General features: G+C 42.9%; 1 protein-coding gene across 1 annotated transcript in view; it reads left to right on the forward strand.

Annotated features, from left to right (window-relative positions):
* tmtc2b (transmembrane O-mannosyltransferase targeting cadherins 2b) overlaps positions 1-17397 on the forward strand; it is a 173358-nt gene that overhangs the window by 67469 nt on the left and 88492 nt on the right. The window contains exon 2 of the mRNA XM_029696839.1: positions 11107-11686. Within this exon, the coding sequence (XP_029552699.1) occupies positions 11107-11686 (580 nt within the window). The remainder of the gene's footprint in view (positions 1-11106; positions 11687-17397) is intronic.

Here is a 17397-nt window from a genome sequence, read left to right on the forward strand (position 1 = left end):
AGTTCAGTGTGTCAAATCGGAGGGCCTGTTGTCCGAACCTCTCACAGTCCCTATGGGGGTGCCAAAGGGTTCAATTCTCGGGCCGACTCTTTTCTCTGTATACATCAATGATGTCGCTCTTGCTGCTGGTGATTCTCTGATCCACCTCTACACAGACGACACCATTCTGTTTTCTTCTGGCCCTTCTTTGGACACTGTGTTATCAAACTTCCAGACGAGCTTCAATGCCATACAACACTTCTTCCGTGGCCTCCAACTGCCCTTAAATGCAAGTAAAACTAAATGCATGCTCTTCAACTGATCGCTGCCCACACCCGCCCGCCCATTTAGCATCACTACTCTGGACGGTTCTGACTTAGATAATGTGGACAACTACAAATACCTAGGTGTGTGGTTAGACTGTAAACTCTCCTTCCAGACTCCAGACTAAGCATCTCCAATCCAAAATTAAATCTAGAATCAGCCTCCTATTTTGCAACAAAGCATCCTTCACTCATGCTGCCAAACATACCCTCGTAAAACTGACTATCGGCGATGTCATTTACAAAATAGCCTACAACACTCTACTCAACAAATTGGATGTAGTCTATCACAGTGCCATCCGTTTTGTCACCAAAGCCCCATATACTACCCACCACTGCGACCTGTATGTTCTCGTTGGCTGGCACTCGCTTCATATTCGTCGACAAACCCACTGGCTCCAGGTCATCTTCGCTAGGTAAAGCCCCGCCTTATCTCATCTCAGCTCACTGGTCACCATAGCAGCACCCACCCGTAGCATGCGCTCCAGCAGGTATATTTCACTGGTCATCCCCAAAGCCAACACCTCCTTTGGCTGCCTTTCCTTCCAGTTCTTTGCTGCCTATGACTGGAATCGAATTGCAAAAATCACTGAAGCTGGAGGCTTATATCTCCCTCACTAAATTTAAGCATCAGCTGTCAGAGCAGCTTACCGATCACTGCACCTGTACATAGCCCATCTGAAAATAGCCACCCAACTACCTCATCCCCATATTGTTATTTTTTTTCTTCTCTCCTTTGCACCTCAGTATCTCTACTTGCACATTAATCTTCTGCACATCTATCACTCCAGTGTTTAATTGCTAAATTGTAATTATTTCGCCACTATAGCCTATTTTATGCCTTACCCCCCTAATCTTACTACATTTGCACACACTGTTTATAGACTTTTCTATTGTGTTATTGACTGTACTTTTGTTTATCCCATGTGTAACTCTATGTTATTTGTGTCACACTGCTTTGTTCTATCTTGGCCAGGTCGCAGTTGTAAATGAGAACTTGTTCTCAACTGGCCTACCTGGTTAAATAAAGGTGAAAAAAATATATAAATGAATCAAGTCGGCAATCTACTGGCAAACCCTTTTCAATCCTTGTCATATGAAGATAAATTACAGATAAAACATACCGGTGCTCATCGGCCATTGGACATAAACATTACACAACAAGTTGGAAATCGCAAATTCAACAGTGAGTGGTTTGGACTGAATCAGTGGCAAACTGCCTTCCTTATTTGAGCTGTTCTTGCCGTAATATGGAGTTGGTCTTTTACCAAATAGGACTATCTTCTGTATACCATGCCTACCTTGTCACAACACAACTGATTGGCTCAAATGCATTAAAAAGGAAAGAACTTCCACAAATTAACTTTTAACAAGGCACACCTGTTAACTGAAATCGCTACCAAGAAGCATGTTCAGAGAATGCCAAGAGTGTGCAAAGCTGTCATCAAGGCAAAGGGCGGCTACTTTGAAGAATCTCAAATATATTTAGATTTGTTTAACACTTTTATTGGTTACTACATGATTCCATATGTGTTATTTCATAGTTTTGATGTCTTCACTATTATTCTACAATGTAGAAAATAGTAAAAATAAATTAAAACCCTTGAATGAGTAGGTGTGGTCCAAACCTTTCACTGTTACTGTATATATATATATATGAGTCCACCTGTGGTAAATTCAATTGATTGGACATGATTTGGAAAGGCACACACTTGTCTATGTAAGGTCCAACAATTGACAGTGCATGTCAGAGCAAAAACCAAGCAATGAGGTCGAAGGAATTGTATGTAGTGCTCCAAGACAGGATTGTGTCGAGGCACAGATCTGGGGAAGGGTACCAAAAAATGTCTGTAGCATTGAAGGTCCCCAAGAAGACAGTGGCCTCCATCATTCTTAAATGGAAGAAGTTTGGAACCGTCAAGACTCTTCCTAGAGCTGGCCGCCCGGTCAAACTGAGCAATCGGTGGAGAAGGACCTTGGTCAGGGATGTGACCAAGAACCTGATGGTCACTCTGACAGAGCTCCGGAGTTCCTCTGTGGAGATGGGAGAACCTTGCAGAAGGACAACCATCTCTGCAGCACTCCACCAATCAGGCCTTAATGGTAAGACGGAAACCACTCCTCAGTAAAAGGCACATGACAGCCGCTTGAAATTTACCAAAAGGCACCTAAAGGACTCTCAGACCATGAGAAACAAGATTCTCTGGCCTGATGAAACCAAGATTGTAGTTCTTTGGCCTGAATGCCAAGCGTCACGTCTGGAGGAAACCTGGCACCATCCTTACAGTGAAGCATGGTGGTGGCAGCATCATGCTTTGGGGATGTTTTTTAGCGACAGGGACTGGGAGACTTATCAGGATCAAAGGAAAGATGAACAGAGCAAAGTACAGAGAGAGATCCACGATGAAAACCTGCTCCAGAGCACTCAGAACTTCGGACTGGGGCGAAGGTTCTCCTTCCAACAGGACAACGACCCTAAGTACTCAGCCAAGTAAATGCAGGAGTGGCTTCGGGTTAAGTCTCTGAATGTCCTTGAGTGGTCCAACTAGAGCCCGGACTTGAACCCGATAGAACATCTCTGGAGAGACCTGAAAATAGCTGTGCAGCAATGCTCCCAATCCAACCCGACAGAGCTTGAGAGGACCTACAGAAAAGAATGGGAGAAACTCCCGAAATGCAGGCGTGCCAAGCTTGTAGCGTCATACCCAAGAAGACTCGAGGCTGTAATCACTGGCAAATGTGCTTCAACAAAGTACTGAGTAAAGGGTCTGAAAACTTATGTAAATGTGATATTTCATGTTTTATTTTTTATACATTTTCTAAAATTTCAAAAAACCTGTTTTTGCTTCGTCATTATGGGGTATTGTGTGAAGATTGATGAGGAATAAAAACAATTCAATCAATTTTAGAATAAGGCTGTAATGTAACAAAATTAGGAAAAAGTCAGGGGGCTGAATAGTTTCCGAATGCACTGTGTGTGTGTGTATATATATATATATATATATATATATATATATATATATATATATATATATATATTTTCCTTTATTATTTCCCACTAACCCTGCCACCCGTCCCCTAATTGGAGTAAACTAATGAGCAACAACACTTAGGCTTCTACTTCCAGCTTATTCATACTATATACATTTTGCAGACACAGTGTATTTTACAATAGTTATCTTGTTGTTTTTATTCCCACTATTCAACCCCTCCCATCTATCGTTTAACACCATCCATATTGGATTTCTATATTTTTCAACTGTGATGTTTCACGTAAGTTCTGAACCTTTCTATTCTGATAGTTTTTGCCGATTGTAAATTAAAGATAAATATTTTTGCTAAAAGTGTTATTATATTATAGATTGGTTGACTATGACTTTTCAAATCACCTAGTAGTGCTATCTGCAGAGTTAGCTACATGTAAATGTTGCAATTCTTCAGCCATTCCTGGACCTGTGACCAAAAACAAGCTACATATGGACAGCACCAAAATAAATTATCTAATGACAAATGATCTAATGACACAGCAAAATCTGCAGATCTGGGAAGGTTGTATCCTCCATATATTTAACATTCTATTGGACGCAAGGATTTTGGATAGTCATTTAAATTGAAATTAAAGTTTTGCGTATCAGTTCATAAACCATGTGCCATGGAATCGGTACATTGAAAATATTTTTGGGGTCCATACATTGCAATTTCATTGTGGCACGAATCATACGCACTGATATTAAAATGAAAATACAATGAAAATACACGCACTGATCAACCTCCATAATTTTGAGACTTCTTTGCAAAAAGGTATCCATGTTTTCTGTTGCTATCTCTTTAATGTTGAGCCTTTATGAAGGGAAAGTGATCCTCTTCATTGAGAAGATTTGGCGCTTGTGAGGGGAGTTAAAGGCGCTGCATGGTCAATCCGAAGTCTGCATTGGCCTTGCAACATTTATGGTGATATGGCCTCTGCAGAAGTCAGGGCATTCATACTTCTTTCACTTTGCAGAGCAGCACAGAGCTGTTGTGAAGGAAGTTGTCAAGGAAGTGAGTTGGTGTTTATACAGGACTTCCTGCCCTCACCTACAGTACCGTCAACCAATCAATGTGGAGCTATACGGAGCCCATTTTTACAATATTTGAGAGGCGCACGGCGAAGCACTATGGAGTTCAATTTGACCTCTGGTTGCCTCTGGAGGCTCCGCAATTGCGTCACACCATCAATACGGCGCCTCCGACCTTATTTTCGGATCAAGCATGAATTGGCTCTTAATCACGGCTTTGATATAAACACCAGACACTTTACTGGGTTTGTTTTCCTTTCTGGGTGAATCACACACCTTTGTTTTGATGAAGTCATGCACTACTCTGGTCTCAAAACATTGAAGTCATGAGCTGCTATCAACACTGCTGCATTTGAGTTTTGTCTAGATCCACCACAACAATCACTATGAGTACCATCTTGCCTGGTGGATTAAGTTATCTACATACTAGGCCTACATAAAGTTGAGAATGTTTCCTCTATGAGCTTGCATCGTTTATATGTTTTTCTGACTAGCCTTCTCTTTAGGCCTATCTTTTCTTGAGCTTTGGATGAACCCTCCTTTTAAAAGTGAACATTGAAATACTTAGTACATAAAAAGTGCACCAGATTCTGTGCAAAAACTTTGGCAAGCCAGTGATGAGGAAAAAAATATCTGACCGATTGAGTCACAGAATACTCTTCCTAGAAATTGGGGTGCAGACATAACTTGGGTAGGACAGGGCGGAAGCCTGGGTGGGGTGTGAGGAAGTGGGAGGTGGTGCTTTTTTGGGTTTCGCTTGTTAGCGGTCACATGATCCCGCCGGTCCTCTGGGAGTCGTCAGGCAGGCGCAGAAAGCGTGCGGGTGGTGAAGGAATGCACTCACGGCTGGAAAAGATTTGCAGTGCACAGAGAGGTCCTGCTGCTGCCAGCTTCCCAGAAAGACGGGCCCAGCCACATAAACCCAATCTTCCACTCTGCCAGGCAGGACCGGCAGGCCCTTTAGCCAGAGCTGAATGGGGCTGGATGTGCTGCGGTGATCAGGACCCACGCAACCATGCTGAACAGGATTAATTAATGAATGGCCTTGATTGCAGTGAGAAACTGGCTATGATTAGACTCGTCATCATACAAATGTCTTAATTCCTCTGTAGACATCCACTTGGAACAGTGGTGGGTAAGGTGATGTGGGTTATCTGACCCCTTCTCTTCCCCTCTCTCTTTCCACGGTCTTCCATCCTCTCCCCCTAAGATGTGCCTGTCAATTGCAGTGGTGTAGGTGCTCGCCTGCCTCTCTGACATGACATTCAAGAAGCTGACAATCGGAGAGCTGAACATGCAGTGCATTCTAAAGTATTCAGACCCCTTAACTTTTTCCATATTTTGTTACTTTATAGCCTTATTCTAAAATGAAGGGGAAAAAATCTAAATCATCATCAATCCGCACACGTTACCTCATAATGACAAAGCAAAAACAGGTTTTTATAAATTTTAGCAAATTTATAAAAAAAAAAAAACAATATTACATTTACATACAGTAAGTATTCAGACCATTTACTCAGTACTTTGGTGAGGCACCTTTGGCAGCGATTACAGCCTCGGGTCTTCTTGGGTATGATGCTACAAACTTGGCACACCCTAATTTGGGGAGTTTCTTCCATTCTTCTCTGAAGATCCTCTCAAGCTCTGTCAGGTTGGATGGGGAGCGCCGCTGCACAGCTATTTTAGAATCTTGTTTCTCATGGTCTGAGGCTCCTTTAGATGCCTTCTGGCAAACTCCAAGCGGTTGTCTTGTGCCTTTTACTGAGGAGTGGCTTCCATCTGTCCTCTACCATAGAGGCCTGATTGGTGGAGTACCGCAGAGATGGTTGTCCTTCTGGAAGTTTCTCCCATCTCCACAGAGAAACTCTGGAGCTCTGTCAGAGTAACCATTGGGTTCTTGTTCATCTCCCTGACCAAGACCCTTCTCTCCCGATTGCTCAGTTTGGCCGGGCGGCCAGCTCTAGGAAGAGTCTTGGTGGTTCCAAACTTCTTCCATTTAATAATGGAGGCCACTGTGTTCTTGGGGACCTTCAATGCTGCAGAAATATTTTGGTACCCTTCCCCAGATCTGTGTCTCTACACAATCCTGTCTCTGAGCTCTACAGACAATTCCTTTTGACCTCATGGTTTGGTTTTTGCTCTGACATGCACTGTCAACTGTGGGACCTTATATAAACAGGTGTGTGTCTTTACAAATCATGTCCAATCAATTGAATTTACCACAGGTGGACTCCAATGAAGTTGTAGAAACATCAAAGATGATCAATGGAAACAGGATGCACCTGAGCTCAATTTCGAGTCTCATAACAAAGGGTCTGAATACTTTTTTTTTTTTTTTAATACATTTACAGACATTTTTTAAGACCTGTTTTCACTTAGTCATTATGGGGTATTGTTTTAGATTGATGAGGGAAAAAAATCTAATTTAATCAATTTTAGAATAAGGATGTCACGTGACAAAATGTAGAAAATTGATGGGGTCAGAATACGTTCTGAATGCAATTGTCACGCCCTGACCATAGAGAGCCCTTGGGGTTCTCTATGGTGCAATAGGTCAGAGCGTGAATAGGGGGTGTTCTAGTAATGTATTTCTATGTTGGTGTGAGTATGGTTCCCAATTAGAGGTAGCTGATGATCGTTGCCTCTAATTGGGGATCATACTTAGTGTGGTCCTTTTCCCACCTGCGTTTGTGGGATATTGTTTTGTTTTCAGTTAGTGCCTTAGTGCGCTCTGTACTAGACGTTCGTTGATTCTTTGTTGTTTTTGTTAAGTATGTGGAACTCTATTCACGCTGCGTCTTGGTCCACTCCTTTCGACGGACGTGACAGCAATGTATGCATTGTGATTCAGGCATCCATGGCTGCTGCATAGAGACTGAGGGTTTGAAGGATTGGCATTGGTTTTTGGTCTTTTATTTTGGTGCCAGAGCTGGTGAGGTTTCAAACAATATATAATGTATCTGTCCTTTCTGCCACGACTTCAATGTACAATGGAAAAAAGGCACACTTGTCTTCCAAATGGATTAAAGATGTAATTGAACCATAATGCCTCTGATGTGAGCGCCTTGTGCTGGAGTGATGATCTCACTTGACAAATAGCCTAGAGAAAATAAACTTGCATATCAGAGTCATGAAACAAAGAGAGATCTTACTCTGCCAGTGGTGAGCTGCCTGGAGTTCCAGAGAAACCCATCAGGCCTGGGTTCAAATACTATTAGAAATCTATCAAATACTTTCAGAATTTGCTTTAGCCTGTCTGTAGAGCCAGATGGGTGGGGTTGGCACTTTTGTGACTATTCTATTGGTTCGATTGCACCAGGCAAGCTCAATCAATCCCAGCTCATGTATATGAAACGATTTCAAATAGTTTTGAAACCAGGTCTGAAACCCAATGATCTGCTCACTGACATGTCAGGCATTTTCATTACATAGAAATATCTCCGGCTGATTATCTTTGCCTCTCCGCTTCCATATAGGCCAGGTTGGTTGTATTAATTTCCCCCCAGATCTATCATAAGGAGGGCTATCTGTCCTCGCCCTGTCAGAGGTAGTTTATTTAGCTATTTGTTGTGGGTTGCGATCTCCATACCTTTCCCCTTTTCAACAACCTCATCTGCTTTCTGGCATAGCCATATTGAGAAGCAGGGCAAGATGGTTGCTATTTGCGGCTATGTAGGACAATGCCGGGTAAAAGTTATATGTTTAAGAGCTACACAAAGGCAGAGGTTTTCCCCAAAAAATTATCCATAGATAAATTATTCACCTTGATTCATCTGCCGCCTTGGCGCATTTCTTTGAATTCCTTGTTTGTCTCAGTCTGTTATTGTGTGTTGTGTGTGTGTGTGCCTGTTTTCTCCCTCTCCTCGCTCCACGTCTAATTGCGTGTGCTAATTGTGCCCGCCGTGGGGACTCATTACAACCTGTCGTTCTCGGTATGTTATCACACGTGTCATGTCCCATCCATCAGGCTATTTAATTACGCGGTGGCATTCTGTGTTATCATGCACCTCCTCCTCTCTAAGGAGACTCATTACATAGCCATCATCTCCCCGCCTGCTCCACCTGCCTCCCCCTGTCTCCCGCCTACTTCCCAGACACGCGGGGTTCAAGGTCTTGTGTCAGTGCCAGAGCCACCTCACAGCTAGGTAACAAAGACGCAGACATTATCTGCTCCGGTAGGGGGCTAATAGCACATCTTCCAACCCTCACACCTCACACAGCTTGGGCCTGATGTATGGCCGTCAGGGTCAAACACTCAGGCGCAACCCCGGACCCCAGCCATGGGGAGGGGGGACAGTACAGTACCCAGGCCAGGGTTGCCCCGTGGTGGGGTAACTACAGTTGAAGTCGGAAGTTTACATACACCTTAGCCAAATACATGTAAACTCAGTTTTTCACAATTTCTGGCATTTAATCCAAGAAAAGATTCCCTGTCTTAGGTCAGTCAGGATCACCACTTTATTTAAAGAATGTGAAATGTCAGAATAATAGTAGAGAGAATGATTTATTTCAGCTTTTATTTCTTTCATCACATTTCCAGTGGGTCAGAAGTTTATACACTTAATTAGTATTTGGTAGTATTGCCTTTAAATTGTTTAACTTGGGTCAAACGTTTCAGGTAGCCTTCCACAAGCTTCCCACAATAAGTTGGGTGAATTTTGACCCATTCTTCCTGACAGAGCTGGTGTAACTGAGTCAGGTTTGTAGGCCTCCTTGCTCGCACACGCTTTTTCAGTTCTGCCCACAAATTTTCTATAGGTTTGAGGTCAGGCCAATACCTTGACTTTGTTGTCCTTAAGCCATTTTGCCGCAATTTTGGAAATATGCTTGGAGTCATTGTCCATTTGGAAGACCCATTTGCAACCAAGCTTTAAGGTCCTGACTGATGTCTTGAGATGTTGCTTCAATATATCCACATAATTTTCCATCCTCATGATGGCATCTATTTTGTGATGTACACCAGTCCCTCCTTCATCAAAGCACCCCCACAACATGATGCTGCCGCTCCTGTGCTACACTGTTGGGATGGTGTTCTTCGGCTTGCAAGCGACTCCCTTTTTCCTCCAAACATAACGAGGGTCATTATGGCCAAACAGTTTATTTTTTTTTCATCAGACCAGAGGACACTTCTCCAAAAAGTACGACCTTTGTCCCCATGTGCAGTTGCAAACCGTAGTCTGGCTTTTTTATGGTGGTTTTGGAGCAGTGGCTTCTTCCTTGCTGAGCGGCCTTTCAGGTTATGTTGATATAGGACTCGTTTTACTGTGGATATAGATACTTCTGTACCTGTTTCCTCCAGCATCTTCACAAGGTCATTTGTTGTTATTTTGGGATTGATTTGCACTTTCCGCACCAAAGTACGTTCATCTCTAGGAGACAGAACGCGTCTCCTTCCTGAGCGGTATGACAGCTGCGTGGTCCCATGGTGTTTATACTTGTTTGTACAGATGAACGTGGTACCTTCAGGCGTTTGGAAATTGCTCCCAAAGATGAACCAGACTTGTGGAGGTCTTGGCTAATTTCTTTTGATTTTCCCATGATGTTAAGCAAAGAGGCACTGAGTTTGAAGGTAGGCCTTGAAATACATCCACAGGTACACCTCCAATTGACTGAAATGATGTAAATTAGCCTATCAGAAGCTTCTAAAGCCATGACATCATTTTCTGGAATTTTCCAAGCTGTTTAAAGGCACAGTCAACTTAGTGTATGTAAACTTCTGACCCACTGGAATTGTGATACAGTGAATTATAAGTGAAATAATCTGTCTGTAAACAATTGTTGGAAAAATGACTTGTGTCATGCACAAAGTAGATGTCCTTGCCAAAACTATAGTTTGTTAACAAGAAATTTGTGGAGTGGTTGAAAAACGAGTTTTAATGACTCCAACCTAAGTGTATGTAAACTTCCGACTTCAACTGTACATGCACAGCATGGTCTCTCCATGGGTGTCCATGGCCCCTCAACTCTTATTATGCATGGCCTTAACACTGCTCTCTAGTTTGCTCTCTCTAGTCCCTCCTGCTTTGTAATCCCTTCCACAAACATATTTATTCGTCCTTCCTCCCTTGCCTCTCTCTCTTGACACAGTGTGGCGTGTCTGTGTGTGAGATACCCAGTACTCAACGGTTGGTAAACACAGGGCTAGCTGTGATTGACACGTTTTTGGTCCCTGGCTCCCCACGCTCCTTTATGCCAACATGGCATTCCCCCTCTCTCTCTCTTTGTTGCTTTATTTGTTTTCGGTCAAGGGCGTGGTACATGCGCCTCTGCAGTCCCTGAGTCCACACAGTAAGAGCCGTGGTGAGCACTCCTCTCTCTGCTTACTCTCAGACTTTGTCGGTGAAGGCAACAATACCACTCTCAAAGAAGTTTTACGCAAGTTTCACGCTACAGTACTTTTTTACAGCAATGTATCACACTCAGAGGGGTGATCACACATCTTTACATATACATCAGCCTTCTCTGTGATGGGTTGTGTCCCTATCAAGCATGAGCAGGTTTCAAGGTGATTTGATTTCTGTCTAAGGCTCCTATCTTTGGGGCATGATAAATGACCACTGCTGAGTTTGAAAGAAATCCAGACATTTCTTTCAGTACAGTGAAGACATACTGTGTCATATTGATTGAATTGACTGAAACGCCAGTCCCAAGCGCTGTGGTGGCATTGCCCTTAATGAGGTTATCCATAAGCATGAGGATCATTGCACATACATCTTCTAACCCCTCTGTTTTCCATCTGTCCACAGCCGTGCGATCAAAACCAACCAGGATCTGCTACCAGAGACTCCGTGGATCAACATCTTCTATGATGACTTCTGGGGCACCCTGCTTACCCACAGCGGGAGCCACAAGTCCTACCGGCCCCTGTGTACCCTCTCCTTCCGCCTCAACCATGCCCTGGGTGGCCTGGAGCCCTGGGGCTACCACCTGGTCAACGTGGGCCTCCATGGAGCCGTCACGGCCCTCTTCACCTGGCTGGCCCGCTTGCTGCTAGGAGATGGCCTGTGGAGCCTCCTGGCTGGGTTATTGTTCGCCTCGCATCCCATCCACACGGAGGCGGTGGCGGGTGTGGTAGGCCGTGCCGACGTGGGCGCCGCCCTCTTCTTCCTGCTGTCTCTGCTGTGCTACGTGCGTCACTGCGCCCTGCGAGGGGGCCCTGCGGGGCCCTGCAGGCTGGGGGCCTGGCTCCTGGGCAGCCTGGGTTGTGCTGCCTGCAGCATGCTGTGGAAAGAGCAGGGGGTGACTGTGTTGGCCGTGTCGGCACTCTATGACGTCTGCGTGTTCCACCGGCTCAAGTTGCGTCAGGTCATCATACTCTTCTACAAGGTAAACAGTTTGTTTTTTCCCATGTATCTGATTTCCTCCTCTCTCTCTCCTTTGGCAAAGTGCAAAGTGGAAAGCCGATCTATTCACACGGGTCTTGTTGTGTGGAAGTATGCCTGTGTTATGTTTGCTTTTCATTAGGATGTAATTTGCAAAACATTTTGCCATGTATGTGCAGCTGTGTGATCCGGAATGAGCTGTTGTTTTGTCCTTTGAATGCAAGGAAATATACACGTGGGGAAGAAAAACAAAGAGAAAGTAGGCTATTTCTCCTGTTTATTCATAGTCATGGAGCTTATATACTGTTTGTGTATTTGGATATAAACACAAAGATACACATCCATAAGTGACTGTCAGAGCAGTGACGTGAGTTAGGGAATCGTATTATTATGGAATGGGGTCATGGGAAGCTGATAAGGACTTTTGTTAGTTGAATTTGAATTCCCATGGTGCCTTTCTGTCTGTCGTCTTGTGTACAAATCCTGCATTATCCTTGAACAGTGTCAATATCATTATCCATCGTTAACTCCCCTTGTGACACCATTTGTTACCAAACACCAATTAGATCTCGCTTTAGTAATAAGTAAACAATCAAAACGATCACACTTTCAGGATTTGTTAATTCATCGTCTGTCACTATAATGTAGTGCATGTTATTGAGATGAATGATACTTTAATGTAACATAATGATGATGAGGTGGTACTTTGTTTACATGCAAGGCGTTATCATTGGAATTAATCTTCATCATGTGTTTGTCGCGTGTGTTTGTGTAACACTTAGGGCTTATCGAGTTAATCACATGGTTTTCTGTGCGATTAATTTGATTAATTGAAACAAATATATATTGTTTAAATTTGACCATAATTAAAGGTGTTTCAATTTAAAAGAACATCACATTGGGTTGTAGGTATAATATATTTTGGTTACAGGGGTAAACACTAAATAAATAACAACAGATCAGCCAGGTCTGACATAATGTAAAATATCATACAGCTATTAGATTTAGCCTAGGCTACTTATCCATGTTCTTCAACTAGATCACAAGCTGCTACAACTAGAATTGGGATCATTTGCTTAAATCTTTTAACCTGTGAACTACAACAAAAACAGTAGCTAAATTGAATGGATGTCCTGTTTCGATTGTAAAATCATTGTGGGAAATTAGTTTAAACAAGAGGCATTCATCCATGGCATTGTAAACATTCTCGTTTGGTTAGCTAGCTAGCTAACGTTAGCATTTGCTAGCGACTTCTGTGCAAAACTGTGCATAACTAGATTGCTAGCTTTATTGTTGCTCAAAGCTGCGTGCATGGTGGATGTTTAAGTACCACAGACCGCTCTACAATAGCTGCTACAGATGTCAGATCTTAAGCATGAAACGCACAGAGAATCTCACTGCCGACAGATACTTATCACAGTGGTAGGTCGTTCTTCCTGCTTACTGCGTGCCGACCCGGTAGTGACGGACATGCCGTTTCTACTTGTAAATTCGTAATGCTAATCAGTGGCCAACAACTTGACTTTGAGCCAATCAGAGAGCACGAACCAACACTTGGGGGAGCCAATAGGGGTGACAACAAAATGGGAAAAAAGAGGCATTTTCTCTGTACATTAAATGTCATGAGCCAGTCACACTTCATATGCAATGTAGGCTTTGGGATGGTAGCTAACTAAGTGCACAGACGCATTGCACACCACATTAAATACTTCCTCCAAGCTAGCTAACCATTAAATCACAATGGATTCGTTTCCATGAAACGGCTGCCTGTGTTAGCTGCCGAGTTAGTGCAGTGTAGCTAGCTATGTTGTGCTATCTAGCGAATACGAGAATGTTAACTAGCTAGCTAAACATTTCGCTATGGGCTGGCACTGGCAGTATGGGATCATGGAGAGTGAATTAAATTGTTTCTTCATCATCCTGCTAGGTAGTTATCTACCTATGGTCATCTGGCTAGTATCAACGAGGGCTTTCTACAAAATACAACATTGGAATCTAGACTATAATATAGACTATAAGCAACACACACGGAAATGCATTGCCAAACAACGTTACTGCCACATTCTGGTGTGGAGTATTTTAACTAGGCCAAGTGGCTGATGACTTCAAGGTCAAATCAAACTTTATTTGTCACATGCGCCGAATACAACAAGTGTTGTAAACACAAAAAGAGATTGACTGCTGACACTGTTCCGAGGAAACATTTGACAATCGTACCGGTGTGTCTGAGCTATTCATTTAAGCCAGTTTGCTACAGCAGGAAAATAATCCTGCAGCAACAGGACATGTGAATTATAGATTATAATTGTTGTACATATAATTCAACTTCAGAAGCCTTTTTAACTAAGAGCCTACATCTGTAGCTGCTGAGACTGAGAGCACACAGCATAGCCGAGCACGTTTTGTGCTGCGCTTAAAAGGGTCCGTGCGGAAACGTTAACTTTTGGTTGAAGAAATGTAGATGAGATTAAATGTGTGAACTTTTTTTTAGGGCATTACAAATCTCAAACGTTAACTGTAAATAATGCGTTTGACAGCCCTCATAATATTACAGGGAGAAAAAAATAAACCAAGTAAACCCTTTATACCTACACAAATCAAAGATAAAACAGGAATGAGAATCTAGCCTAGTCTTACAATTTACTTGTTTCTTTTTGAGCACAAAGCCATCATCAAGTAGCCTTTTCCTCTACTGCGCCCTGTTACAAATGCTTATCGTCAGCTGTCGAATCAATGTGACTTCCACAAGTCAGTCCAAATTGAACAAGACGTGCACAAATGTGACAAAAGGGATCCAAGAAGGGCCGATGGCACTCCAGGATGCTGACTCATACAGGCGATGTACGAAGCGCATTTCTGGGAGGGGGAGAGTTGGTGGGGGCGGGGGAGAGGGAATGACAGAGACAAAAAATTGAGAAAGAGAGAGAAAGGAAGAAAATCTAGCCTTTCTGTTTTAGTGCTCATCATAGTGTGAAAAAGTGAGCGAGGCCCCTTGCTGTCTTCATCTCCACACGGGCCTCTCTCATGATTTAAACCTTAACTGAGCCTTGGTGTCCTCTGGAGTATGGCCCATACATTGACTGAGGCAGACAGGCCTGCTAATAGTGTGTCAGGCCTGGCGTTGCCGGGAGAACGCAGTGCTAGGAGGGCTACAGGAGAGGATACTTCATATCTGACAGCTTCTAAATATTTGATTAGAAACCCAACACACAAACACACCTCCCCTGCCAATACAGGCCGATCTATTGCACAATGCTGTCATGGATGGGCCAGAGCCTATGGATTATCTTATGCTTTGCCATGGTGTTGATGAATGGTCTGGGAAAACACCTGTGCACCATATTCTATGCATATGACAAGTAGATCCCATTTACTGTCAAATCAGTTGAATACATCAGAGGCTTGTAACGGATGTTTTGTCTGCAGTGCCATCTTTGAATTGGCCATGATGGAGTCATGGGGTATACCTGCACCTGCTCAACACTTAACATAATTTACTCTGAGAGAGGAAAAGGAAGGAAAAGTCTGTATTTAGATCAACATAGGACAGCTAACATTGTGAGACTGTGTTCTCTCCCTGTGCTGTTTCAGATGAAATAAGGAATAAAGGATAGTATGCTTTAGAAATAAGTTGGGCTTATTCGGTGTGAATTTCTAGTGCAGTATCACAGACTCACTGCATATCTTTGAACCCCAGCACAGAGGAAACAAGCTGGGAAAGTTGACAGATCACTCCCATCACTTGAGTGTTGTTAAGGCTGGCAGGTCTCATGCGTTTACAGTATGTACGGTTACAGTATGTCTTTTTCTGTGATAACGACGCCAAGTCATCTGTATGAATGTTGAAACCTGATTTCAGATGTCTACTTTGTTAGTATGAATGGGACAGGCCGCTGTCATTAGGCCAATGTCCTATCAGGTCAATGTCCTATACGAACCTATCAGCCTGTGTATATGTATAGATCTGGAATGGACACAACAGAAATAAAAAGTCTGGCCCAGAGATATATCAGGTGATGACAGTTGAGCCGTTAAGCTTTGTGATGAAGAACTTCCCATTATTAAGTGTGAGAACAGGCCGTTGTGGAGGGATACAACTAGGGTTGCAAAGGGTCGGAAACTTTCCGGTAAAATACCTGAATTTCTTTGGAAATTTTCCATGGGAAGTTAAGCCCGGGAATTTTGAGAATTTTGCTTAAATTCATCAAAAACGTTAGATTATAACAGTGAACTTTTTTTTGTGGGATACACATAAGGCAATTCTAGGTCTTGTGGCATATTTTGGTTAAACTGTCCCCAATTCAATGGAATTGCAAACCTCTGCATGCACAGTGCATTCTTCCATCACATGTATAGCTGATTCTCAAGATCTTGCACACTAATGATATGCTATTGAGCCCACACTACTACACTGTCTGAGCTTTCTGGTAAGTTTTGATTACAATCCTGGGTGGGGTGAATATATTGTATATGACATACATAATTTTTTTGTGAACTAGTAAATAGTAGTCTACAGCAAAGTGTGTTTAAATCATTTCTAACTTGTTAACAATTTCTGCGAGTTAGTTTTTGCTACCATGTGGGTTTTAGCTTGCTTGAACCTGCTAACTAAGGAGTGTTAATTCGCCTGTTTCCATACGTTTCATTTTTTTTTATCTTACAAAGGAGTTGTTTAATCTAACTGCTTAACTATTTATCTGTACATGGAATTGTATTTGTTTTTTTTGTTTTTTTTAAATTCTAATCTTTACAGAAAATGCCACGGGCACTTTCTTATGTGTGAAGACATTTCACTGCAGTTAATGTAGAAGGAAAAGATGTGTACATTTGCAAATACTTTGCCAAATCATATATGAAGAATGCAACAAAGACGCAGAATCATCTGGCCAAGTGCATAAAGTTCCCTCATAGCTCACAACAAGCAACCTCTGACAAAAGTACCTCTACTTCTATTCGAGGTGAAAATGGTGAATCGGACACCTTATCGATAGCAACAGCTCATGGTCCTCTTGGAATCAGAAGTTGTTTTGACCCAATGGAGGAACGTAGTCAGAGAAATGCTGATGAATGTCTTGCTCGAGCTGTGTATGCAACTGGTTCACATCTGATGCTCACAGGCAATGTGTATTAGAAGAGATTTCTGAATGTTCTTCGCCCAGCATACACCCCTCCAACCAGAAATGCTTTATCTACTCATTTGTTGGATGCGGAGTTCAACAGAGTTCAAGTGAAGGTCAAGCAAATCATAGAGAAAGCAGACTGTATTGCAATCATCTCTGATGGGTGGTCGAATGTTCGTGGGCAAGGAATAATTAACTACATCATCTCCACCCCTCAACCAGTATTCTACAAGAGCACAGACACAAGGGAAGAATAAGAGCACCACATTGAAGCTGCCCAGCAACACCCATTGGAGTGGTGTTGTCATCATGTTTGACAGTCTCCTGGAGGGGAAGGAGTCTCTCCAAGAAATGGCCATATCTCAGTCTGCAGTTATGGACAGCCCCATCAAGATGATCCTCCTGGATGATGTATTTTGGAAGAGAGTGGTAAGCAGCCTGAAACCTATAGCAGTAACCATTGCACGGATTGAGGGAGACAATGCCATCCTGTCTAATGTTCAGACTCTGCTTGCAGATGTAAGAGAAGAAATCCGTACTGCCCTGCCCACTTCACTGTTGCTCCAAGCAGAGGAAACTGCAGTTCTGAAATACA

This window comes from Salmo trutta, chromosome 17 (genome assembly GCF_901001165.1).
Source record: "Salmo trutta chromosome 17, fSalTru1.1, whole genome shotgun sequence".
Classification (NCBI taxonomy): domain Eukaryota; kingdom Metazoa; phylum Chordata; class Actinopteri; order Salmoniformes; family Salmonidae; genus Salmo; species Salmo trutta.